Below are 27,930 nucleotides of genomic sequence, written 5' to 3'. Positions count from 1 at the left end.
TTTCTGGCTTTGTATATAAAGTTATAAAGCAGAAAACCGGAGGGCAAATACTCTAAATATCAACCTCCAAAGCATCAAAGGTCTGATTCTCTGTTAAACTACCTTAGTGAACAGTTAAGTTTTTCTTGAAGATAAATTATTGCTTTGTAGAGATAATTTACATTGTCTGTCTATCTTACAGGCAAGAGAAGACGGAAATAAGCATTTAGTGTTTATTCTATCACATGCAGAACATGTATTTTGAGCCTGTGATTGTATTTACAAAAGGAAATCCTGATAATTTCATAGGCTTTCAAAAGGAGATGGGTTCTTTTCAAGATGCTTGTAAGTCAATTCCTACCATTTCCCCACTTTGGGAAAAAAAAAAAAAAAAAAAAAAAACTTAAAGAGGCAAGAAGACAAGAAACATGTTATTAAGGACATGAAATTCCACAGCACATAAAGGACTACACCTACATATGTACTTGGCTATTGCAACCCATTTTTCTAACTTCAAGCTACGTTTATTGGATAACCACCTAAAACTCAAGTGATGGAAAACTGAGTTTTCTGGTCAGAACTAAGTAGTCAGAAAAATGTGGTCACCCGGGACAACACAGTCCCTCGTTCAAGAGTTCAAGACTTCTTGGCGCAGAAAGAGAAAGTGAAGAGTGCAGCGATCTGCATCAAAGCCATCAAGGCTCTCTGCGGGAAGAGGAAAGTGCTGGGTTATGATCCCTGCTCCCATGACTGCTTATGCAGTCTGCTATAAGTAATAATTGGATAAAATACTGCAGTAGTTGCTGGATGAGACATGTGCAGTGGAGGCAAAACAAACCACAATGCAGCTTGTGTACTGTTTCTCTCTACTGCAGGGATACAATAGATACCAAGTACTTACTGGTCTGAAGTGATACTGTCTTCTGTAACTTAACAAAATAACAATAAATCAGTGAATATTATGCCACAGAGCGCAGAGTTTCTGTTCCATTTACTTCAGGTATTGGTGATCTTCTTCAGGAGCAACAAGTTGAGAGATGCTCCACGTTTGCAATTCCCTGCTAACACTGCGATGAGCTGCCACAGTAATCTTCACAGGTCTCAATTTCTACCACTGACAATGGGCTAAGAGAAAAGTAAAGCAGAAACTTTTATCTGAGGAAACTTTCTGGAGTTTAAAGTATGTTGCTGTGCAGGGAAAAGCTGCTTGTTGTTTTTTTGTTTGCTTGTTTCTTTTCTTTTTCAAATTAATAAGATTGGAAAGCAAGGCATACTTCACTCTGTGTAAGTAAGAAGATCTGTACACAAGTGGAGCCAAATATGTTCAGCCGAAAGTGGCCACTTTGTGCCAAAGCCCAGTTCTTTTGAAGCACTGTTTAGTAAAACCGTGCTAATGAAAGTCTGGATTCATTCTGAATGTAGCTTGAAAATGAATAATATCATCAGCAAGACAGCCTTGATGTATTCCATATTTAATCCATTCCCCTATTTCTCATCCACTTCTCTATTCAGTTTTTCAATATGAATTGCAGGATTTAATCTCAAAATAGTGTATGTACATTATAGAATTAGACAGAAAGGTATTGAAAATTTTGCAGATGGGAAAGAAATATTTGGAGCTCTGAGCATCTGGGAAGCATGTGGAATAGGTATTCTAGTCAAGTTTTCTGCTAAAACCATCAGCAAGATAGAAGTGTTACTCCCATTAAAACTATCTTTTCAAAATCAATGCTTCCTAGATATTAATATGGGAAGTACCTACAATGTCGCAATTTCACAGCCTCGGAATCCACAGTCTCATGTGAATTATTTTGTGGAAGGAATGCATATACCTTAGATGACTGCTGTACATAGCTGTTGCAAAAAAAAATCTCATTTACTAAAAATAAACTTTGTATTAACTTTAAATTATATCTATCTTGCATTCACTCAGATCCTCCTAGTCTGCCAGGCACAGAAGAGAATAAAGCGACAGATAAGCTTATGGTCTGAGGAGGGCACGCGTAATTTTATCTGCTTACTAAGCCCACAAGACCGATCATGCAACAGACAAAGAGTCTGGAATAAGAAATCGCCTAGCCTCAAATGCTTTTCTCAGCCTCCTATACTTCTCACTGTAGATTACATATAATGTTTTAGTAAAAAAAAAAAACAAAACAAATTACCCCAACTGTAAAAGGTAGATCAGAGTATGAAAGCACTATGGACAGAAAAAAAAAAAAAAAAAAAAAAAAGGAAATTAAAGTTTTAAATTATTTTTTAATCTCTGATGGGCACAGGTTGTTTCAAGGAGAAAAAAAAAAGGAAGACAAGGAAGACTTAGAAAATATTTTTTTTTTAATGACATAATGGAAATCTAAAATATTAGTATTGATATTCTGCTTTGAGTCATGAATGTTAACATTCCTGACTGACAGGTTACCCTCCTTTTAGGCTTAAACATTCACTTGTTCTTTTTAAGCTGTTTTAAAAGTTGCATAACAGCATTCAATCAATATTTAACCATTTGAAAATGTAAGTTCTTGTATTACACAACAGCAGTAATACCATTAATAATTATCAAATTGTTTTCTCTTGTAAAATCAATTTCAGTTGCCTCATCTTATGTTTGGTTGAAAACATACCCTGCCCAAAGCTGGATTTTCCCCAAATTTTTCAAAGGCTGACTCAGAAGCCTGAGAGCAGGACTGATGAAAATATCCAGTAGGTTTTCTGAGGACTCTGGGCTTCAGAACAGATTTCAGTTCTCAATATTCTTCATGCTAGACACAGACCTTTTGTCCTCTTTCTTAAAGGCTTGTCTAAATTTGCCAGTGCTAAGTCTTTAAAATATAAATATCATCTGCTAGCCTTGGCATCAGGGAGTATAAAGTAAAGCTCTTGAAAGCTTGGGTTAGATCTCACTTCTCTGACTAGAAAGCTGCTCCAGAACTTACTGTTCTCTTGATTAGAAGTAATTTTCCTTTAGTTGCCACCTGAAATTCATACCTGCTCTTTAGTTTTTGTGACAACATTCATTTCCTTAAATATGTTTTTTGCTTCGCTGATGCGTTCATAGCCTGCACTGTACCTCCTCTCAGCGTTTTTTGGTTTTGCTGAGCAAGCCAACTTCTTTTAATCTCTTATCTGCTTGTCCCTGTCATCTCGTAAACCTCTGCAATGTTAAGTTTCACTATTCCTAGGGCTCAGGTGACTACCAGTGCGATTTTACCAGAACTTAAAAAATAAAAAGAGAAAAAAAAAAGTAAACCAAGGCCAAATGTAACATTTAAATTTATCTACATGTTTATAGCTAAGATCTCTTCAGGTTGGCACTCACTAAACAAAGCCTCTGAGGACTCCTACAGCTGCCAGGCCACCATCACGGTCTGACCACCAAGCCAAATCTGCCCTCGCAGCCCTTCCCTCCGATGTCAGGACACCTACCATCCTCGCTGAGGAGCCGAGCGGGATCCTTCCAGCCTGCAGATACGGAGGCAGCATTGATCTCTCCATCTAACAGCTGCTTGCTGAGGTTGCAGGCTGATGGCAGTGTGAGCAAGAAGCATGGAGAGACAGGGAGGGCAGGCAGCAGACCTGCCAGGCGGGAGGCTGTTTCTTTTATGCTCCTGGTGATTTGGCCGGCCGTGCTCAGCCAGCAAGAGGAAGAAGCCGTACGATCTGAGCACAGGGAGGACAAACACCGGAACCAGCACGCGGGAGGAAAGGGCTGGAGAAATACGCCAGGAGTGACAGCCTGAGGGACAAACACGGAGACTGGCTGACTCCAGAAATGAAGTCTGGGAGCTGGAGCTGAGGAGAAAACGTGTTCAAGGGCAAACAGGCTGGATAAAGACTAGAGGAGAAATGGAGACGCGAGGCAACAGCTGGGACCAGTAACCAACAGTGCTGGAGAGAGGGGACCAGGGAGAGCTAAGGATCTGATGTGCTGGCGTGAAGCTGGTATTGCCTCAGCAAAAGGCTCTGAACGAGGTTCTCTGAGGAACGAGGATGGTAGCACCTGAGGAGAGGCAAACAAGAGCCAAGGAAGCTAACGAGGAGCACTCAGCCAGAAGCCACAGGGAGACACAGAAATCAAAGAGCTGGCTGAACAAGTGCCTCTGAGCATCGCGCTGACTGAGCAGGTGAGCCTGGGGATGTCACACGCAGAGGGTGTGACACAGAGGAGCGATTCAAGGGCTGACAAGGCGAGAGACAAGGGCTGAGGTCACCAGAGTAAGGACGAAGGAGCAAGACTGAGCAGGTGGGAGAAAGGAGCCAGTGGTGGGACAGACGCAGGTCAGGAGCAGGCTGGAGGGGACAGGATAGAAAAATGGAAGCTTGGGAAGAATGAGCAGAAAAAAAGCACGTTCCCCTAAGGGGCCTGTAGGAAAACTGGGATTTCACCTAACTCAGAGCTCCTCTAGGAACATTACCTCCGTCCCTTTGGTACGGATTCACAAGGAGGAATACAAACATTGTCCAGTCTCTGCCTGAGCTCCAACAGCAGAAATTTCTGTGGTGTGGTTCAAATGTCAAAACCTGCTGATGAGCCACACAACAGAGCTTTCTTTTTAAGTTTACTTTTTTTTTTTTTTTTCTTCAACAGTAAGGAATTAGACACAAAGTTTATGTTAAAGTACTGTTTTTAAGGTCAAGCACTAAAATGTTACCACATTCCAGACTCAAGGTTCACCACACAAGCTTCATTCAGCCTTTTTTTTTTCCTATCATGGCACAGTTGTAATGATGTGGTCATATGCTATTGTGTCCACAGTCTTTTGCTCCTATTTAGTACAAACAATGAGTAATATTCACTCCATAAACAGGTGTTCAATATTTTATCATCCTGATTTCAAAGGGCAGCCCCTAAACTTATTTCATACTATTCAAATAATACAAAAAAAAAATATATTTCTGTTTAAACCATTTTGTTGTGCTCATTACTACAGTAGTATCTCACTGCTCTGTAAGTATGAATGATCTTCCGCATCACACAGGGCATTAAAAATGAAAGGAAGAAGACAGTTTTGATACCTAGGTCAAAATGAGATACCAGGGGCCTCATTTTTAGGAGTTATTACAATTATGTATCAGCAACACGCAGACCACAGCACACGGGGAGTTCAGTGGTGAATGGCAGTTTGAGAACTTCAGGAAACCCAACTACATGCTTTAAATCATGCCCTTAGAAAATGGAGGATAAAAAAAATGTTTCAAGCCAGTTGTTTGGCAAGTTCACAGTGACCTTGCGCCCATCCTTCACTCTTCAAGGCAGCACTCGCTGCTTTTTATAGAAATAAAAGATCCTTTCTCTTCTCGCAATCTCCTGTTTTATTCATTTACACACTCTACAACTTCTGCAGTAGAACTCCTACACATAAGAGTCATCCTAAGAGCACTTCCATCCTGCAATGGATACAGAGTACATCCTGTGAGAAAACAGTATGCCATCATACATTTAAAGTCTGTATGACAATGCAGATGCACAGTCAACCGAAGTGAAGCTGCACGGGTAGCCTTAATTCCAGCATTTCCTAACGTTTGAATACTTGCCTTTGCCAAACTATTCTTTCAGCATAATACCCATGTGCAACGTTATATATAAATACTAATGGAAAAGGGAGTCCCTTGCTATATAAAGATGCAGTGTTTATGTGCCACAGTAGGATGTTATACAATAGAACTCTGAAGACTGGCTCCTGAGGCAGCGAAGGAAGAGGAAACATCTGCATTTAGCCTTCATAATTACTAGGCATCTGAGAGACAATTACTGGTCATTTTTAGTCGTGCAAACAACACCATCATAACAAAATCATAGCTGATTAATGATTTATTTTTTTTTTTAACCTGCCTCCTGCTACCGTACAGAATTTAGTATTTGTGATCATTTACATAAAACTCATTTTGGTACCACTAAAACCACTAGCATAGTTTAGCAGCTTGGGTTTACATTACCATCTTGCAAGGAAAGACATCGGTATTTTAAAAAAAATCTGAACAGTTAAAAATTTAATTTCTCAGTGAGGCTACGCTGCATACACATAGTGTAATCTCACCATTGAACACAAAGTCCCAGTTGCTATAAATCATGGCCAAAAAAAAGTATTAGATGTTTTTCAAGCAAAAAATTTTCAGCTCTATTTCTTTGATACAACAGTTGAAGAATATTTTATCTCATTCACTTCTAATTTAGTAGAAAGTTAACTTCAGCTCCAAGGACCAATTCTGAAAGCAATATAGTGCAAAGCCAGGTTTATCATGAAGCTATTGCAATTTCAACAAAAATATAATCTGCATTATAGAAAGGGCAAACCACCATACTGGTGAGTGATGTCTGATAGGTGTTAATCTGACTGTAAGCACTATATTCTATTTTTACATCAAAAGAACGTAATTGGCTATGCTGCTTTTTTCTTTTTTCCCCATCTCCTCCAAGACTGGCTATGCTGCTTTCATTTTAATACAATTGTAAAAAGGAGAACAGAACACAAAGTCACGTCCTACAACAAAGATTGCTTCATGTTGATGGTGCACTTTGACCCCCTTTCAACACCTCAGACCAAGCAGAGACTTGGTTTAAATTCTCATCCCATTTTCACTAAGTAAGAATTTGCCTTGGAAATGAAAATTGATACAGATGAAATGAAAATTGTATGGAACCAATTCAGCTATCAAGAAAAAAAAACTGTCATAATACAGGACTTTGCCCACTAATGCAGGATGATTTGAAGCTGTGTGTAGAAAATTAATATAGATTTGATGTTATTTTCAACTGCAGAAGAATAAATTTAAGTAAATATACTCCAGACAAGTATGATCATGCCACCATAGTGAACAATTAATTCAAATGACCTTAACTTTCTGGGTAAGAGCTAGCACTAGAGAGTCAATTCAGGTACTCTAAATGTGGAACTGCACAGTTACTGCTACCACTGCACTTATTTCCACGCATTTTTACATACATGTATCATCAATAATTATTGCACTACTGCAGGTAAGTACTGCTTTTGCACTATGTTTAATAGATGTAGTAACTCATGCATTGAAGAAAATCACTAGAAAAGGAATAATCATTTCAAAACTCACATCTAATTCTTAACACTTTACCATTGTGTTTTAACAAAAAATATTTTTCGATTTGTCAAGATAAAACGTTCCTGGCATACAGAAATCCATGGCAGCATGCCTTTAAGAAATCCCTTCAAAACCCTAAAGTACCTAGGAACTGGGCAAAAGGAATGGAAGAAACAGGCAATTGCTATCATGCAACAGATGAGCTGCAGGGTGGAGATGGAAAAGCAGCCAAGAGGAAATCAGGAGCAAGCAACAAGAGAGGAGATCACAGAAACGAGCAGAACAGTGGGGAAATAAAGGCCTTGCACAGAAGTGTTTCAAGAGAAGAATTTATCAGTGTGGATATTTATTTGCTGTAAGAAAAGCAATAAAACGCAACAGTCCAAGAAACAGATGCGAACACTCTCTTGGTAGGCATGTATATGTTTGGAACAAGGAGAGGGACCTTTAAAGTCAACCTAATGCCCACTGAAGGCTTTTGATTGATTTCAGAGATGACTGGACTTAACATTTACAGTCATATGTGCAAAGATCCTATGCACTTAAAATAGGGGCCCAGAGGTATGTTTAAAGATGCTTAAGACGACCAGATGCTTAAGTCTCGTCAAAATCTTTCCCAATGAATCTCCCAATAAACCCTCTCAGGTGCTTCTCAAAATTAACATCAGTGTTCTTTAGGTCAATACCTAAAAGCAAAAAATAAATTTAAAAAAAAGCAAAAAATAGTCATGGCTTCATCTTCACACATTCCGTGCATTTCTTCATTGTGGCTCAATTTGTCACTCAAATTACTCAGTCACTCCTGAGAGAGGACATGTGTGTGTGCACTGTGTAACTCAGATTTGTCATACGTTCTGAGAACATTAATATAATGTTAATACAAATGCCGAAGGTGAAAGATGATATGATTATGCTCTGCCATATTTGCTTCTAAATGTGATTCACAAGAGACACAATCCAACACAAGCAGATGTCTGCAAAAGAAAGCCATGAATGTAATCTACAGATTAAATAGCTAATACTTGGAATTAGCAAATCTTGTGCAGGGTAATGAGTAATTTTTGTTTGATGTCTGTGTTAGGTCATTCAAAATAACAAGTGAAGTACATCGTGATATTGGAAAAACAGTAAATAACATCAGATTAAGAACAAATGGAAACTAGCAAAGTCAGATGGAAATTATTCCATGATACTTAAAAAAAACACCATGTGAAAAGCCCTTCAGAACAATTTTACCCACATGAAACATTTCATCTCAAGTAACCCAAGTGTCAACTAATATCAAGACTTCTATGAATGATTTTGTATCAGACGTTTAAAAAAAAAAATCCTGTTTTTCTTAGAAGATTTTAAAACCGTTTTTTTTTTCTCCTCATAAATTTGAAGGCTTAAACACATAAAAGCAAAGACCAGGATAGCTGAATAAGACTGGATATGATAGCTCACAGTTTCAGATACATTATAAACTGATTAACTTTGCTTTCAAGTTTGTATAGTCAGACTTTTTACAGTGTAAGCTTCACTTCAGTCACGGGAGTCTCAGTGGAGCCACATGAGGCTGCTTACATCAGTAGACTTTTTATATGTGCATCTGAAAGTGGAGGCACCGGCTTATTTACGCCCCAGGCTCCATAGTCTCGTCTGCCACTTGTAGCAATACTGTTATGACATATGCAAGTGCAAATTTTGGTACTACATCTCATCATCTTAAATAATCTGGGTGGCTGCATGAGTCAGGCAATTTAGAAGCCCTTCAAACTGTTTAACAATGAAGATGTCAAAAGACACTGCTTTGACAGCATCTCATTTCAGCTATGTGCTTAGAAACACAGGTGAGATTAGAACTGGCAGAAGTGTATGTCTGACTGACCCCACAGCACAGAAGCCAGATATCTTTACACAAACTCAGGGTCATCTTTTGGTTCCAGGCCATCACAGGCAAAAAAAAAAAAAAAAAATATTAACAATTTATAGAGTTTTACACTCTTGCTTCAGATTGGGCCACTATGTAAAATACAGATAATATTTGCAAAACATAATAAAACCTCACAATTTTAACAGTTTAAAATTTGCCCTGGAGAAGTATTGCTACACAGCAGTGAACTCATAACAGGATCTTTCTTGCACATCCTTCTGCACCTTCAGAAAATTTAGCTGCCATACAGAATCAGCTACCTGTACGTATGGCTCCTTTGACTTTCCTGAAGTCACGCTAATTTAAAGATCACAGTCCTGCTTCTCGAGAGTCCTCTACTGTGTTCAAAAATTCAAAGCACACATCAGTAATAGATATCTGTACTCTTCTTGGTGTGAAGTTGACAAAAAAGTGTCACCTATACAGATTGTCAGCACGAATAACACAGGTACCAATGAGAAGACCTACAGGGCATGAAATTTAACACCATGTCATAAAAGAGGTAAGCTACACAACATTATGCTGATGTTGCACTGCAGTAAGATGAATGAAATGAACTTGAAAGGGCATGAACTCTGTCTGGTAAGGATCATTTTCAGGCCAAAATGTATTTAACAGCTTCATTAATGACCTGGAAAGTACAAAAAAATAATACAAATTTCCGAAAAAACTGATGTTCTCTTTCTGCAAGCATCCGCTCATGGAGATTTTCAAAGAGAAAATTGTATTCAGTGGGGATTACTCCCATACACAATTACACCTAGTTTAGTTCTGACACGATACTGGAAAGATCTCAGATTACTATGGAGGAAGTGAGAAAAAATCCAGGCAAATTGAGATAATTATAGTCCTGGGTAGGAAACTGCAAAAACACGATTTAGATACAATAATATCAAGTAAATACAAAACAGTCTGAAATAGCAGGAATACCTAGAATCTAAATATCCAACAAAAATTTTAAAGAAATATCTGAAAAATGTTTAAGTCTGTATTTTAAAACAGCAGCAAAACAGGCTAACATACTTTAAGGCTGATTAAGCAAAAATTTCCTGGACTAAAGAAACATCTTCCCATAAGGCTGTTTCATAATTGCTTTGGAAATACCCTTCTCTCTCTGCAAAATGTAGGAATGAAAAAGCAGAATTAGACAAAAAGCAACACACATAATCAGAAAGATAAATACTTTTCTGAGGAGAAATTATATCTTCTGATTAGCAGACATCATACATCATTTTTTCAAGCAATGACTAAGCAGGATATAGCCCTATCTGCCTACAAATAGTTCCATAGTGTAAACATCAAGGCAACAGATGATTTATTTAAAGTGGCTCAAGTGGGTAGAGCTAGGAATAACAGGAAAAAATAATGGGGAAAAAATATGCAGACTAACAAGAGCATTTCTGGCATTGAGTCACGTAAAATTGTGCAAAGGCAAGGGCCAAAAGTCTCATATTCGAGACGTCAAGACAAAGCTGAACGAAGCCGTGCCGAACTGAGCGATGGGTGACACTGTGATTCTGAGAAACTTTGCAACGCTGCAGTGATTTGTCATGGCATGAACCTCACTCACACTATCACCATGACGTTAATAATACATTGAGAATAACTTAAAACGTCCATAAGGAATGAAATCGGTAACTTTTGTTTTCTGAATCATAATCTAATAAAGGTAATGATACATTCTTTTTAGTATGATGTCCGTTCATCAAGGCTTTAGAATGAAAGGCTATCAGAAGAACTGCATAACACTGCGTAAGAGATGTACTGCAAAAGCAATTTCAAGATAGTGACATAACGCTGACAGCTCTGAAAGAAGTTTTCTCTAAACCTAGGATTTATTATTGTTTCGGTGCTAGATCTTGTCAAACACAGCACAGACCCATGAATCAATATGAAAATGAAGTTACACAGTAACTTTGCAGGCTTTCTGTTCTTTATCTTTGCTGGTCCTGAAATCTCTGATGTGTTTCTGATTTAGGGGAAAAGCAGGGCTTTGTTAGCCTCACTAAGCCACTCTTCAGAGCCTGTTCTGAAGCCTAAACAATTTCCACAGTTTTAGCTCTTTAATTCAGCACCACTTGTTGCTCTTTTTCCCCATGCTGGTAGTCAGCAGCAGTTGGAAATAACCTCAGCAGGTACAGGTGAGCCTACCTTCAACACAAGCCTACCATGGAAGAAAATTAAGAACAATCACACAAAAAAGGGAATGCAAAAAAACAGGGGTGGAGTGGAAAATAGTAGAGGAGATGGAAGAGAGGAAAGAAGAACAACAAAGAAAAGGATGATAAGCAAGTAATGAACAGACAAGAGCATGGCTAGAGGCTGGAGACCTAACAAGAACAACGGAGTCAGACAAAGCAGTCTGGAGAGCAAGGTCGGACGGGAGTGCAAGAACACAATAGAGAGGCAAAGAAAAATGTTTTAAGAAGAAAAGACAAATCAGGCAGATCAAATGGCACAACAGGAACGGCAGCAGAATAAAACAAGTAACGGAGAAGCAGAAGCATGAGAGAACAGAGGAAGAGGAGCAGCGAAATGAAAGCAGAGAAACTGAGTGCATTGGCCAATGGGTAACAATTCTGGCTGATGTCTGCAGTTCTGGCTTTCTTTTCTATGCAGAAGTTTCTTGCTCTCGCAGACAACATACTTACACCAGGGAATGCTCTTTTTCAAATCAACTTCAGATCTTACTGATAACTCCTGGTGCTGAGTTAACAGAAATCCAGGAAGGTTCAGTTAGGCTGGCGCAACCTTGAGACAATCTTTATTATGGTATGCTCAATGGTTACCTTTTTAATAATACTGGCTTAATGTAGTAGTAGTTGTTCTTGAAGCAGTACTTGAAGTAGTTCAAGCCCCTTAACTTTGGTACAGATAGGTTAGTCAGCAAATGCATCAAAGCAGTGAACTCTCATTAAAAAGAGAAATGCATTAGGTCTGCAGGAAGTAACTCTACATGCGTTCACGTTAGGAACTGTACAAGTGTTTCAATGAATAGTCATGTTTCGTCACCAAAAGTAGGACGTCAATATTAAAAGAACTGTGTATATATAGATCTAGCTGAAGAGCAAAGAGCAATTATGATTCAATTCATTTTTTGTTGAGTAGAAAGATTGTAAAGACTGTATAAAGCAGAAGAGACCTCAAGAATTGTACGCAGCAGTGAGATTTAATATAAATTGGGTTCAGTACATAGAATCTCTGATAAATCTGGGTGAGGAATTTCAATAACGTGTGCTATAAAAATCTGTTAAATAGTATCAGTGTAAAACTATCAAATGAAATATATGAATATTGACTATTGACTGAACATTAAATCAAAATCAAAGTTTAAAAAAAAAAAACCTCTTCAAAATTGGATTTTTTAGAGTTATAAATCAATGTTAAATATAGCCTAACCCACTTACATCTAGATTCACTGAATATGAGAACTGAAAAGCTTTTTAAAACTGAGGAACAGCATATGGATGGCCCAAAAATCAGAATTATATTACATGCCCCTATAATATACATTCAGTGCTATTTATGCCTAAAGGTAGAATACTTACAGGTTTTCGAGTTGGGGTAACTTGAACAGAATGATAGAATTCCGGTTGTACTCGGCTGCTTTTCTTGATTTTCCTTTTTCTCACAGAGGTTTCCTGCTCGCTTAGGTGGTGAGCTTCCACTAGAGGTTGTGTTTCCTCAAGGCGAGGTGCTACGCGCCTTCTGGCATGACGAGGACTTGATCTAAAGCCCTGTAACCAAAAAATCAATCATCATGTTTGACATGGCCCAGAATGGAGCAGTATAACAACAGAGAAATCACACAGGATCTTAACGATTACAAGAACTTGAGGAACAAGCATGCTCATCTTAAATTAGTATAATGCCCATATATACTGCATGTAACAATAAAGAGATGGTGTCAAGTGCTGCAAATGACACAAATTTTTTTAGATTTCTCAGTTATGTATATTATTGACACAGCTAGTAGCAGTAACTCCTGTGGCTTTTCTTTATAAGCCCACACTTTTAGTTAGTTGTAACTGAATAGTTATAATCTAAAATTTATAATTAAAAATTTCCAGGTTCATTCATTGCCTCAGGAAAAATTGTTTTACGGAGTGTGAACAGAAAATACCCATTTTCTTTTCTGAGAATTAAAGTGAAGAAAAATTGGTAGCTAGCAACACAACAATGACTAACTGTTCCTGTTAAGAGTCCTGATGCTGCTAGATCTGGGGGGAGACCTTGCCATTTGGAATAAAATAATTAAGAGAGACATCTGTCTTTTGCTATTGTCTGGGAAATGCATGCATAGTTGGCCAAAATAACAATCTCAGGAAAAGCTGCCCTTCACAAATGCTTTATAGAGGCTGTGAAAACCTCTGAACATCATCCAGAACCTCTCAGCCTTAGAGAATTTCATTTACTTAATGGCAACAAGTACAATGCACGCCCTGTGCTGCTACCTGCAGAGCATTTACACAGAGCATTTTTGCATTTCACTAGGTTCCCTCGGCCCCAGTCACCACGAGCAGGCAGGAGCCTGCCGTGCGTCATCTGTACTGAACGCAATGTTGGTTGATATTAAATCTGACCAGGTTGTAAATAAGATTTTTGTTTTCTTGGTCCTATCAGCTTTCAGAATAAATGGGCCAAATCTATGTCCTTGGTGACAGTCTGCAGTTCAAGGGCTCCATTCACTTTCAAAATCAGGAATAGATGCAACAGTTCCTATTTTTCTACTTTCTTTTTCCTTCCACTAAAATATTTCCACCGAAGTCAACTTCTACAAATAGAGATTTTAGCTAAAACTGAAGCCATCTGTGCTCTGAACCTCAATGTCCTGAGCTCCAGCCAGTTGAAAACCAGGGGAAGCAATACATTTCCTTGTAAACCTGATGTTCTTTTTTTTCTCCTTCCTTTTTTATTTTTTAATTAGGAAATCGGCATAGGAAAACTATGCTCAAATGTTGCTATGGTCATAGATTGAAATAATCAGAAGTCAGCTGGGTAGCTCCCCGTGCAAATTGGATTTATTCATCCAGTGTTCATGCCACTGCAAGGGGAGAGAGATGCAGTCTATGCTGGGCACTACAAGAGACGGGCAGCTTTAGTTCATTAAAGGTATGCTCCACGAAGTAACAGCCAAAACACAAACACATTTCACATTTACACACACATGCCAGTAGCTACTACAGACGTATATAGCATGCAACACGATGTGAAAAGGCTGAAGTGCCAAGACGAAGCATCGGAGCTTGGATGCTGATCTAACTTCTTGTAGCAACCTGCTGTTCCTGGACAGGAATCGAGGCCAGCTCTACTTAGTCCATGCAGGTTAGGTTCATACATGTGCCAAATCAAGGCTATCAAACACACATGATGAAAAGACACAACCAAAATTGAATCCTGATATACAACCCCTCCTGACTTTGATTCCCAGTATCCTTAATGGAAGCAGGACCCTGCCCATATCAACCAAGATAAGCTGCAGGGAAGCTCCTGCAGCCAACAGACCTAAGCAAGATCTCTAAACACTCAAAGATGTAAACCTGTGAGATGCTCCATCATACTATTGCAATGGGAAAAGCTTTTGCACCTTGTTTTTTTCTGCACACTGGGAACAGCTACTCACAGTGCATCATCTATATGATGTATGAAGGCATTCAGGATAACAGGGAAAAACACAACTACTCTTACAGAGCTCACGTGTTGCAGAAAAAAAAAATCTGAAAAAATGTTAGCGTGCATTAGGGATTATTCCATAGTAAAAGAAAATCCTCTTTAAGGGACCAAAATACCCAGCAAATCTATTTTGATTTTCTAAATGTTAAACAGATTGTGATTCATTCACAGACGATGGCTACTGGGTGAAGCCTGGTTACGTACCCGGCACTTCAGACATTCCCCTACCACGCTCCCATCCCCATTAGCTAGATAAAACTCTTTGGGAAAGTACATTTACGTAACAGAAGAATTTGGTAGGAGCTAAGCAGCTCTAAACGTGCTTAGAGACACATGCCAAATAGGGATTTAAGTATGTGGGTCTCTCACTGAATGACTTCACTTCAAAATACTGGGGGGTTACTAACTGAGGCTTGTGCTTCGGTTCTAAAAAGTCACTTGTGACTTCCAGAGAAGTCTGTTTACGGTCAGCACTCCTCCGTTGTATTTTCCATGTTTTTTTCTGTTTTGCTGTTTATTACTAGCAAGAAAATGGGATATTTATCTCTTTAAGAGCTCATCTGCTTCTACTGCTGCAGCTTACTCTTTACTTGAAGTCATAATCTGTCTGCAGTATCGCAAATGGTCGCTCTGGAGAGGATTATAATGTGATAAAGGCCGAGGATCATGATTTCAGGTGGAAAATTAATTCCTTATCAACAAAGATAATGTTACGAGGGCAGAGCCCTTAGGCCAAAACCTGAAATGCTTACTCATTTCTGCAACGAGACTTTGCCAGAGCAAAAACCCAAATCCTGAAGATTTCAAAATCTGGCAATCAAAAATGCAGAAATGACTCAGAAGTGATGCAATGCATGGGAGCCGCTGCTCCCAGGCTCGGTGCAAAACCAGAGCAGCGAGTGATGCCTTCAACAGCTAAATGAACAGATGCTCAGTGTGTCACCTGCGTTTCTTACCCTTTAGTTGAACCCGAAGTCGGAAAAAGTTGAAAACTTGTCATAATAACAGAGCAATCAAATTTAAAAAAAATAAAGTGAAAATAACAAAAGTGTCTGTGCAGTGAGACAGAGCTCCCACAGGAAAACAGAAAAGCCATGCAAAATAGTCAGGGGGGGCACACAGTACACCATCTGACACCAAATCACCGAGGAAATGCTGGAGATCTTAAGATCAACCAGGCAATCCGAGGCTGCTGTAACACCGATAAGCAACTGGTAGCTTCTGGTGTCGTGTGAATGCTGTGTCACTGGACAGTGCCAAAATCTCCTCTTGTTCTTTGCATTGAGAGTGAGCTGTTCCTAGACCCTGCTGCCTGCCTCATTTTTTATCCCTATAAAATTACACCATGACAAACCAAACAAGTACGACTTCAAATGCATATTTTTTTTAAAACTCTCTTTTCTTCTAAATACTAAACCACACAAAAGGCATGGATTTACACCACAGGATATTCTTCCTTAAAGAACTCGGATGACCACCAGAACCAGTTTTAGGTATCACAGAGGAAGACAACAAACAAAACAATTTGGGATTATCTTCTCTCTAAAAGCACTCATGCTCATCCTTCTGGTTAACTCCCTCAAGGCAGCATTTCTGCCTCTGGAAGGAGGCTAGGAGGATCTGCCTTTTAGCTGAACATTGTGAATTAATCCTTTTATGTCTTCTCTGCAAGTTGTTTTATTTTTTTTTTTTCTGGAATGAAGTGTGGTAATATTGAATAGACCTTTTGTGCCCGTCTTTTCATCCAACCCCATGATGAATGCTCCAAATCTGGGCACCGTGTTCCAGCGTGCACGACCGACTGGTTGTGTAAAATGAATTCCACAGCAAGATGCTCAGTTGAAAAATAAATAAATAAATAAATCTTCTTATCCTGCCAAATTTTAGCTTCACACCTCTGATTCAGTGCCTGATTTGTGTACAGAAACACAGCGTGGGATCCCTCTCAGCAGAGCTCCCCGGGCTCCCTTTGGAGCCAGCAGGGTCAGAAGAATTGGGACTGCTCCCCTCGGCTGGCCATAAAGGCAGGCCGGGCTGACTGCTTCACCCTCAGACAATCGATGCTGCAAGTGTCCAAAATTAGACAGGATGGATCTGACCCATGATGACCACACGGAGGCTGAAGTCTGCCTTCTGCACAGTATTCATCTTTCTTTATATTTTTCCTCTCTCTACATGAAATAATTCCTGTCCCTTGCAGTGCTTTTTTTGTCTGGGAATTTTAGATGTCCTTATTGACAGGCATAACCTGTGCCAGATCCCCATTCAGCACCATATTCTTATAAATTTGCATTATTGATAAATATATTTAATAGCATTGTGTTCTATTGTGCTTAAATATTTCCCATCCCACCTGCTTTTTTTGATGGAGCTATTCATCCAACAAAGCTCATCACTGAATTATCAAGAGTAATTCAAAAGGCTCTTTCTGGAGACCATAAACTTAAAAATTAATCAAGTGTATACCTCACTTTTCCCTGGAATATGCCCAGCATTCCACTTATTAACATTGAACAGCACATGTATTCGTCTGTCCTGTTCTTCAGAACTTCTTTGGTGTGGTCTGGTGTTTGATAACCACGTATGTGACACACTGCAGGCTTTGTCAAGTCATTGCCTATCCCCCCTACTTCCATTACAAGACCATTAGTACAGAAAAAAAAATATGAAACTTTCTAAATAACTTGTTTAATTTTTGCTTTTATTTATATTTATTTACAGATGGGAACATTTTGGATAATGTGGCAAACCTTTTTCTTTTTCTTTCTCATTCTTTATTTTTCTGTATCTCTTTTTAGTTCTTCAGCTGGTACTTCAAGAGAGCATATGAACAGAGCAGTGCTATCTCATGAGTGCATTATTGCTTTGGTGACTTGAATCTCTGGCTGCTCCTTTCCTTTGATGTGCTATTCTGTAATTCACCAGATCTTTTTTTCCCTCTACTCTATTTTTTTTACTATCCCTACTGCTTTCATCATGCTATCTATTATTTTTATGCTTGATTAAAAAAAAATTACCGATTCTTCATTTTTTCCCAATCTGTACTTTATGAAAAATATATCAAGAGTCTGACTTCTTGTAGCCTAATCTTTGCAGCAGGTATGTATTTTCAGAGTCACCAGGCATTAAGGGAAATCTGAGTGCTTTAGAGGAAGTCCAGCTGCGTTAACTTCAGCAGGCACTGGACTGTGACCCAGTTTACCTTCTGGAAGAGCTTCGGTAAACTGCAGAAAAACTGCTAGTCAGCAGCAAGCAGCTTGTCATGGCAGGAATGACAACACCACTCAACTGCATTGGCAAATGCCTTTACAGATTTTTGAGTGAGTTCCTTAGATAAATGCACTGTAGCAAGTACACTAATGAACACCAAAACCAAAGGAAGCTCGGATAGGACATCCAACCCTGAGCGCTTGCTTTTTTTTTTTTCTGACAGCGGCTGTGTGTGCATGAGAGTTGTCATCTATTACCCTTGTCAATTAATGGCCTCGGGAAACAGTCTTTGAATTGTCAGTTACCGTCTGCTTAAAGCTTGGAAACTTTCATGTATATGCAACCTCCAACATCTCATGGCCTGGAGACATCAGCATGCACAGCACCAGAGCCCCTCGCAAGACGCCAGAGTTTTGAGCTCTTTGCAGACAGGCTAAAACAGAACCCAACCCTACAGCTGACCTGGCTACTAGAACTCAAAAAGCAAGTTTAATTAAACATTAAATCAATTTATTGTATTAAATTCCCCTGCAGGCTAAAAGAGAGAGCTTCGGAGAGGATTTCTGCCTCATGTACATATGCATGTTTATATGCATCTGTGTTGTAAGACCAGCTTTAACTTTGAAAGTGACCGAGACCCTGTTATTTGCCTTCTCCCATGGTGACTTCCATGCCAAATATCCTCAGTTTACAAACTAAGAAAGAAACAAAACAAAACAACAACAACAAAAAGGGTAACTATTTAATTGCCAGTCCTAAAAATTCAACTCAAAATCCAGGATTCAAACTAAGTCCTCCAAACTAGTAACAATAGAGATTGCTAATTAAGGTTGGGTCTTAGTTTTCTGTAGCAGGAAGACTGCCTGCACTCACTCAGTGTACTATCTCACATACACACATAGAGGGAGCAACAGTATTTGCTCCTTCTTGATTCTAACAGCTCTCAAAAAATAGAATGTATATTTTTTTATAATTATTATTTTTGGTGCTTCTATTGACCTTTTTCTTTAATCTTAGCTCAGGGTTACCCCTATAGAGACCTGAATCAAGAGTTAAAACATTAAATGCAAGATTTCACATTCAGTTTCCACTCCCTGATTAACAAGTTTTCACTGATGCTTCTTTGCATGTATTCAATTTATTTTAGGAGATATTATTCTTTTCCTCAAAAGCCTAAATTCCAAACACCGCAGGAACTATTTCTCCAATATTGAAGACTATGATTTGGCATGTGTCATATAATATTAAATTTTCCAAGATAAACCCAAACATTCAAAGGGGATTACGAGCTATTGTCTTTTACATAACCTGAGCAAGATTACTTCTCAAACGGGGTTCATGAAATACAATACCAATAACCTCCTTTCCAGCTCCTAAATGGGCCCCCAAGTGTATACACAAAAACCCTTGTTTGATCCCAGGGTTTAAATGTGAATTGAGAATATAACTTTTAATAACGCATGCTGTATTACACTGCTGTTTCACATGTCTTGTTGTTGTTGTTTGTTTAATCACGGGGTGAGGATTCCTATCAGAGCAAGTAAAATATGACAAAAAAACCTTGATGTTGTGTAAGCAAATAACCAGTGTCCCCAGTCATGCCTCAAGATACCCTTTAAATACTCTTTTCTGTCTAAATCTATAAACCACAGAAGCTGGCCTGTTCTCTCGGTGCTGCCGTGAGCCCCTAACAAGAAGGCTTGCAGCCCTCCACTGCCATCTTGCCTTTGTGATAGCTTGTCCCAGTTCCTTCCCTATTACCTCGGGGCACCACAAGCCTACAGGAGGAACAGAACAATTCTCTAAGAACAAAAATAAATCAGAGTACTGCTTGATCAGTGGTCTGCAAGGGCCAGTGGCATTTAGAATATACCAGCACATTTCCCAAGCATGTCCCTTTTCCGCTTCTGCTTCTCTCTTTTCCACCTCATCCTTTCTCCTCAGCTTGGATGGTATATATCCTGAGCCTACCAGGAGCAATTAACTAGGAAAATGACCTTTTAAATATTAAAAATACAGTGAGAAGGAGAATAAGAAGTAACACAGATGGCTAAATCACACAATGGCTGCCCAGCATCTAATAGAAAGAAATCACTCGCATCTGTCCAGCGTACTTGTTCGGAGAGCAAACTGGAGAGAGAATTTATGCCACCTCAGCACATGAAGGCAGGTGTCAAGTGTAAAACAGATGCATGACGAATGAGAGATTTAATAGGCATACATATATATGTATGGAAATAAAGATAGCTGGGGAGGAATTCAGGTATCTATTAAGATACCTGGATGCAGATACCAACATTTTCTCCTGGAGCTAGTCTCAGCTCCTACTACAGCCAATGAAAAATTCAGTCAACAGAGTTAGTGAGGCTTGAAGACCTATTCAGCTCCTCCTAAAGCAGGCACCTACACCGGGTCAGCTGAACAGCTCTGCAGACTGTAAGCTGTAAATGCTTACGGGGAGCTTATCCTGCTGTGTAAGAGGATGCTGTTCTTGCAAAGTCACTTGCCGACTCCAGCTGCACTTTACACGCATGAAGGTGGCAGCAGCAGATCAGAAGGGAACGTTGCCTTGACCTAGTTGTATCATTTTGCTCTCTCTAGAACAAAGGAGGAGGATAAATATAACACCTCAATCTGACATAATCATGCATTTCAGTGTAGTTTAGATATCCATAAATTAAGCTCTGCAAGACCTGTGCTTTGCTTCCCGTTTGCTCTCCTGAAGCTGCGCGCTGTCGTTCAAACCGCTGAGTGGACAGGGACGATGAGGACGTTGGCACGAGCTGTGAGACGTGTCTTTGCCCAAATGCCAGCTGCAGTTAGTTCCTACAGCTGACACGGTATTTTCACCCTTCAGCTGTAACTCGTGTTTCGTGGCTGCTGACGAGTCAGAAGAGTCAGCCACTGCCTCTCCTGGATGCAGGGCTGGAGGGCACAAGGGAGCACAGCTGGGGCTCGGGGCTTTGGGCAGAAGAAGCTGGGGCCCGACATGCCCTCCAGACCCCACAGCATGGGGGCAGGTTGGAAAGCCACGGCTCTGGATCTGTTCATTTTCATAACATGTTCATAATTCGTAACATGGCTGAGCCAAACAAGCCAAGACCAACTGAACCTGCTTCTGTACGAGAAGAGCAAAGTGACCTTACCCTCATCATGGTCTTCCATTGCACATCCAAGGGGCCTCTATCTAAAAGCCCACAAGTGGCATTTCCATGCCCTAGGAAAACACATACAATAGTGCAGGAGCCGAAACAGCCCTGAGGGTAGTGCCACCATGTCCATGCACTGCCTTCTTTCATCAGACAGCCTCAGCCTCAGCTCAGTACTGAGCTATTTCTGAAAATGCATCCACAACCTGATCTGTCGCTCTTACAATCTAACCACAGTAACCGAAAATCAGTGTAGATGGTTAGGCTTTTCTGAGCTGCATGTGGTCTGTGGACCCCTGCACGATCCTTTCTGTCTGTACAAGAAGAGTCGTTTCTCCAGCTGATGTGGTAATACGCGTGGTCACCACAGGTATGGCCTCAGTTATTTTAATTCACGGTTTCAGCATGAACTTAGCTTCAGCCAGAATTTGACAGTTCCCATCCAGCACACGGGTACAGACACAGACAAGCCGTGCTCCACCTGCAGCCCCTTAAAACCAGGGCTCCGCTTGCTTGCAAGCGGCTGCTTGTGTGCACCAGGATTGTCAACTGCAAACTGGCATACAACATACCTGAGGCTGCAACCACCACTAAAACCTACATTTCCAGATGGAGCAGGGGACGCTGAGAAGCCTTTATGTATGTGAATACCTACGTGACAGCTAGGAGGCTGTTGATACAACTGTATTAATGGGAAATTAAATAAGAAGAACTTTGATTACGCAGCAGATCTTTATGCAGTGGTTATCCCTGTCCTGTCAGAGCTGTGAGGATGTGCTCATTTTAATGCAGGTCCCAATACGCAGCGCGCTGAGACCATGTCTTACCCACGGATGCAGACTGTGACACGGTGTCAGTACTCTATCAAGTGATTGATGGAGCTGAGAAGAGATCCCCTCAGCATTTCAATGCTCTGCCTACCGTCAGAAGCTTCAATAGAGCTGCAGGAAACCAGGTGGCTGTAGAAACATACAGGGCATTTCTATACTACGCTGTAATGCAGAGTAAAGGCACCTGAGTTACCTCATACGGAGTTAGTTTGGGAACCCAGGTGACCTTGCTGCAGCAGCGGGGGAGTTGCCATCTAATTTGTGATAGGACTGCCAAGCAGGCTGCTTCTCAGCACAGCCCAGCATCGGCCCAAGTACAGTTCTGCCGTGAATAAAACCAACAAACAGTAATGGACAGACAACATACAATAACAGCAGCTCAGTGGTACCTAACCTGCAATGTGACAGCACAGTGTGATATATTCTGTCTGGGGCATGTTATGAAAAACGGATAGGAGGACTTGTCCTTATACACTATAACCTGCATTTACAGACCTCCATTCATTCCTACATCTGAGAAAACCATTTCTTTTTGTCTCCAATTTATTCTCCCTTGAACTTGTTCCTTAACTCTTAAGAGAACTAATGGAAAAACAGTTCAGATATCCTGGGGATAAAACATGTCAAACACAAAGGTAAAACATTTTCAGACTGATGCAGCTCTGCAAAGACAAAGAGACAGCCTTTGAATAGGTGAATTAATGTATTTTTCTGGACAGCCTTGTACATTTCTGTAGCTCTTTGAATGTACTTCCTCCAAACAGAAGAGGAAAATTCAGCTTAGAGGGTCTGCTGATTTCTCTTTTCAGTGGAGCAGTGCATATCTGGAGCAGTTTATAAATAACTCTACAACTCTCACAATGGATTATAGTGCAAGTCTTCAAAGACTACTCATTATTGTTTTGTAAGATATCAAGAACTGTATTTTTAGGCAATTGTCTCAAAATCAGCCTGAGAAGAGGGGACAATTATGACAAAGCTATGCTTAAAGATAAATACACGAACACCTTTTCTGGGCATCCATTGTTGGCAAAGTCAATACATGCATTTACTGGAAATTGCGCTGTACCTTATTCATTGTATGACAATAGATGAGTTAGCAAATTTGTTTGCTCTTAAAAACCATCATCGGACTTGGCTGACCTATGTAATCTTGTAGCGACTGTTCAGTAGTCTGCATGGAAAACAAGAGGTCTGCAAAACCCAAATGACAAAGTGTTATTCCTTTGCTACTGCTGGGGTTAATATACGCTGCCATCCCTCCCCAGAGCCTTTTCATAAAGGGTCAACTCCTGTTTGGCTTCCTCATATGACTAGTCCCACCTGGCACGCACCTGTTTTAAGCCAAGTCAGGATTTACAGCGGACTGTAAAACTTGTATGAATTTGCTTCCTAGCAGGATTATACCTGCAGGGCTCAGAGGAGCCATTCACATAAAGCTCACCCAAAATATACGAGTCAAAATAAAATAAATAGAAAAAGATACCACAGTATTCCTGACTGCCCACAGACACTGAGACCTTCTGGTCCTGACATCGTCGTATTTCTAATTTAAAAGGTGAGATAAGGGAAAACTGTAAAGCTGAGAGAGAATTTCAGACTACAGATTTCTACATCTACTGGATGTTTTCCCAATAATATGATAACCATCAGCAACTGGTTTAGTAATTAGCACAATTATCCCTTAAAAATCCCATAAAAAGCCAACTACTTAAAAATCCTGAATGAGAACCTATCCATTCATGAATTCTTGCCCTTGAATAATGAAGCTTTAAGAATTGTACCATTTGTATTAATTCTATTAGCCAGACATTTGCAGCAGGCTAGTCTTCTAAAAGCTTGTGAGAAGCCTCTGACCTGCATATGTTGAAGATCTCTCTGCACGCAAAAGAGCTAGAAGCTTACTTTTTTTTTTTTTTTTTTTAATTGAAAGGTAGAAATCTTACATAATCCCATGACTTCAGAGGCTTAGAAAATAAGGAAAACTCATTCAGGAAGGAACTGAAATCACAAGAAGTGGCAACACAAGCACATTAAACAATGCCTTTAAATTGTAAAGCACAGAAAACATTCAAACCTCTGTGTAAAGTAGAAGCTGCTAAACACTTAAACCTATCGAGCCCCCGAAGTACTCAGAGAAAATTCCTATACTGCATGAAGAAACAAACTCCTACGGAAAGAAAGGGAAGCACAAAGGAACTGGATCACTAATATCAAATTTTTGAACATGCAAGGAATTAAAAAAAGGATTGTAGTCCTTATTTTGGCTACACCCTCACTGAGTTACGTTTTTATTTTGGTGTGGTTTTGGTACAGCACAGACATTACATTCTGCAACTGATTCTCAAAATAAAGAAGGGAGAGAATAGTTCAAATAGCTACATCAAAGTCTGATTTGTCATGTAAGCAATGAATATTTCTGCTGGAAATTTACTTGTTTTCTTCTTCACAGCTCTGGCATATCTAGGTCTACCTCAGATAAGAAACATTAACTATTCTGGGTGCGATTCTTGTCTTAGTTCAGGGAATATCTCTAATGTCTGAGGAATGGAGGGGAATCCTAAGAGCAGTTACAGTCATGAAGAACTTAAAGGACTTCAACAAAGAATACATAAAAAACAGGTCTGACAAACCTCAGATGGTAGGAAGTGAATGTTCGTGGGGAGGTGGAGACACAACTGTGCTATCTCATAAACACTTGCATCCTCTTGCTAGTTAATTCCTCTGTTATGAAGTACCTCTAACAAAGCCAGACTTTAACCTACTTGATATTCATAACAACTCAATGCAAATTTACCTCCTTTTGAGGCAAGGGGTCAAGTGTTTCAAGTTCCTTCTACAGTAAGGAATCTCTGCATAGACTTCTGCGGTATAATGATGAGACAGGTTTCGCAGAGACACTCAAAGCCAAGAGTCACAAAAATGGGCAAAGTAATGGTGGATTAAATGCCCAGTGGCGTATAAAACTCTAAACAGGATCTGATAAGGATCACACATGCATTTTCAAATTTAGTATTTACTCTTCCATGGTCTTTTTACTATTTTTATTTTTTTTTTTATGTGGGGTTCAGGACTAACGCGATTAAATACTTCTCTGCTGTAGACAGACAAAGACAACGTATGCATGCACCATGATGGCTATGGCTCTGGCAAGGAACTTGAACATAATTCTGCTACACATCTATTTTTCCAAATATAAGGCTTTCCTGGCTTGCAGCCAATCATGCAGGAATTGCCAACCGCTCTGGAGATAGCGCAATTATAATTCTCTGTGCAGTGCCACTAGACCACCTGCACGTTCATGTGCGATGCAAGTCGTATTTGAACACAGCTCTCAGGAGATGAATGCCAACCCATTGCTATTTACTATCAAACTCTTTTTCATCACCTTTTATCATCATCAAGGAACACCATTTGCAATTGCACCTGACAAACAGCTAAGCGTAGTGGAAGCTAGCAGCTGGACCTTGTGCTATAAAATTTGGACTTGGGATGCTATGTTTATTTTTGGAGGAAAAATAAAAAACCTAAGCAAAGCTCGCATTTTCATGTATCATGAGCTGCCTTCCTTAACATCCTGTTGGAGTTGGAAGCGCATAATGTTTTATGCTGATATAGAACGAGAATGTCAAATTCTGTTTCAAATAATGTTGCCAATATTTTCATGAGAGCATGCCTGTAATTTGTTATTAATCAATTCAATTAGATTCATTAAAATAAGGTTTTACTTGAAAAAAAAAACAACTGGAAAATGAAAATTTAATGATGTCAAATGAGTCATCGTTTTCTCTTAAGAATAAAAAGCTTATGATCAGATAATGATTGGGAAAACAGCTCCACCACTTACTTAAACGGGCAGCTCAGACCATTAGCAGTGGCGCTACTCTGTTTAAAGACAATGTAGAAAATTATGAAGGAATCCAATAGCTCTTTTTGGTCTGCATGGTCTAGTATGGTTCAGTAAATGGAAATATCTAGGAAATATTTTGAATGCATCTGCTTTTTACTGGGCGACAGACAAGTAACCGCACACCGGATTACTAAAAATGAATTAGTCACTTTGCAAACTTCCTTTTTAAGAGTCAGCATTCACATATCTCAAAACAGAGCACGTATCTCAAAACAGAGCAGCACGTCAACCTTAATCTCTGTCCAGGCTCAATGGCAAAATAATCTTACATGGAAACCAAGTATTTCCTATTGGAAGTACTAAACCATGAAAAAATTATTGACTTCTGGAAGGACATGCTTGTTAGATTTGTCTTACTGCAGCACTAATTGTTCAGTCATAGAACCAACAAAAACAGACTTCTCAAGGTTTAAAGACATGAGGCCTCTCCACTGACTACGCTCCATGCATCGTCTTGCCACGGTAACACATCCAAATTTCAAAAGAGTTAAAGAGTCACGACTGATTTCCATTAGGAACCACATCACCAAAACATACCACATGCACACTTTTGAAAACGTTACTCATGATCAGGTAATTTTCTCATCCACAACTGGGTAAGGAAAAATGCAAATAATTTAAAACAAAAGATCATTTTAGTGGCAAAACTCTCTAAATGCTTCAAGGATTGCAGTCAGCAGCATGAAGACATGCCTTAAATGAATAGCAGGAAGCCAGGCAGGAGAAACATCTAGGCAGGAGCTCCACAGAGCAGCATGGAAGCAGAGCAGGGGCTAAGACAAATATTATTTTCCATGTTTTTATTGTTTTGTTTTCCATTATTTTCCATGTTTTTCCCAGCAATTATGCTCCTCATTCAAAATGCTTGGGAGGCGGCTGGGTTTTGTGTTGCTCTTCCACCTCTGGCATGCAAGACCTTTGACTCCCCTGACCTCTGAGGCCAGAGTCATGCAGTGAGGCGTCTGCCAAGCGATTTGGGGCTCTGCATCCCTCCGGGATCTCCCGCAGCAGCGCTCGTGTGAGGCGGGCAACTTTCCTTCCTGACACAGCCAGGCAGGTGAGGGCTGAGGGCACAGCAACCGCGAGCTCTGCAGCTGCACAAGGCACCAGCTCTGCACATCCTTGCAGTGCGGTGAGGAACGGGGCTGGGGGATGCTTTTTGGGTTCCTTGCGGTGAGGTGAGGTGAGGTGAGGAATGGGGCTGAGGGGTGGTTTTTGGGCAGGTCTGGCACGCCGAGTGGGCGCAGCTCCTGTGGAAGTGGCCGATCGCTTTGGGAGCAGCACGGCTCAGCAGGCCGGCCGGGATGGTGCAGGTGAAGAGCTCGCGTTTGGCGTGGAGGGTTTTATTTTGAGACGCAGACGTGAAATAAAAAGCACAAGACGAGGGCTTTGTGTCGCCCGTGCACAACGCCGAGCGTGCTGCGCGCTTCAAAAATCACACGGAACACAACGACGGCAACGGTTAAGTACGCGGGGAAAAAGAACAACTTCTGACCTTGAAATTGCGTGCTAAATAAATTACCTCAGAGCGAAAGTGGTGGGTTCTCATGACAGCATCTGGAAGGGAAGCAGAAAGAGGAAGGGGGCTGCACCCGGCTGCACCTCGGGCTGGCCCCGGGGCTGCGCCGCCACCGGGCTGGGGCTGCCCCCGGGGATTTTATTCATATTTAATTCCCCGGCACGAAGTTGAGCATAAAGTTGCGCTGTAGCGGAGGCACCGGGGGGGTTTCCCGACCCCCTCGCTCCCCTCCCGGCAGCCGGAGCCCCTCCTGTCAGCCTCTCCCCCCCCCCCCCTCCCCGGTCCCTCACCTCGGCTCCTGGAGCGCCCCGAGAAGACGGATTTGATGGGGTGCCTCCCCTTGTGCAGCCGGCGGTGCCAGCAGCAGAAGAACACAATGGTCGCGATGGTCCCCAGCAGGAGCAGGAGCAAGAAGAGGGCGCACTGGATGCTGTAGGGTCTCAGCAGCACCAGGAAAGCGGCGGCGATCATGGCTCAGGCGTGCGGCTGCCCCTCTGCCAGCCAGGCGCTGCGGCGAGCCGCGGGGGGCCGGGCAGCGTCTCCCCCCGGCAGCGGAGCGGGCATCGCCGCCGGCAGCCGGGCGGGAGGAGGAGGAGGAGGATGAAGGAGGAGGAGGAGATGGAGGAGGAGGAGGAGGTGGAGGATGGAGGAGGGGCCCGAAATTCGGGCCGTGACTCAGCAGCCGCCCG

General features: G+C 40.8%; 1 protein-coding gene across 30 annotated transcripts in view; it reads right to left on the bottom strand.

Annotated features, from left to right (window-relative positions):
* DST (dystonin) overlaps positions 1-27,919 on the bottom strand; it is a 300,235-nt gene extending 272,316 nt beyond the window's left edge. For 7 of the 30 annotated variants that reach the window (XM_084516227.1, XM_084516265.1, XM_084516238.1 and 4 more), the window contains exons 1-3: positions 27,532-27,919; positions 27,218-27,279; positions 12,499-12,687 (exon numbers count right to left, since the gene is read on the bottom strand). In XM_084516227.1, the coding sequence (XP_084372353.1) occupies positions 12,499-12,687; positions 27,218-27,279; positions 27,532-27,712 (432 nt within the window). In that variant the 5' untranslated portion in view covers positions 27,713-27,919. Of the gene's footprint in view, positions 1-3,405; positions 4,170-12,498; positions 12,688-27,217; positions 27,280-27,531 lie in introns of those variants that run through there. The other 23 variants (XM_084516262.1, XM_084516260.1, XM_084516264.1 and 20 more) reach the window with 17 other exon arrangements.
* Positions 27,920-27,930: the final 11 nt, after the last annotated feature.

Source organism: Aythya ferina (genome assembly GCF_964211825.1).
Source record: "Aythya ferina genome assembly, chromosome: 3".
Taxonomy (NCBI): Eukaryota; Metazoa; Chordata; class Aves; order Anseriformes; family Anatidae; genus Aythya; species Aythya ferina.
This window is presented reverse-complemented; position numbering and strand designations above follow the sequence as displayed.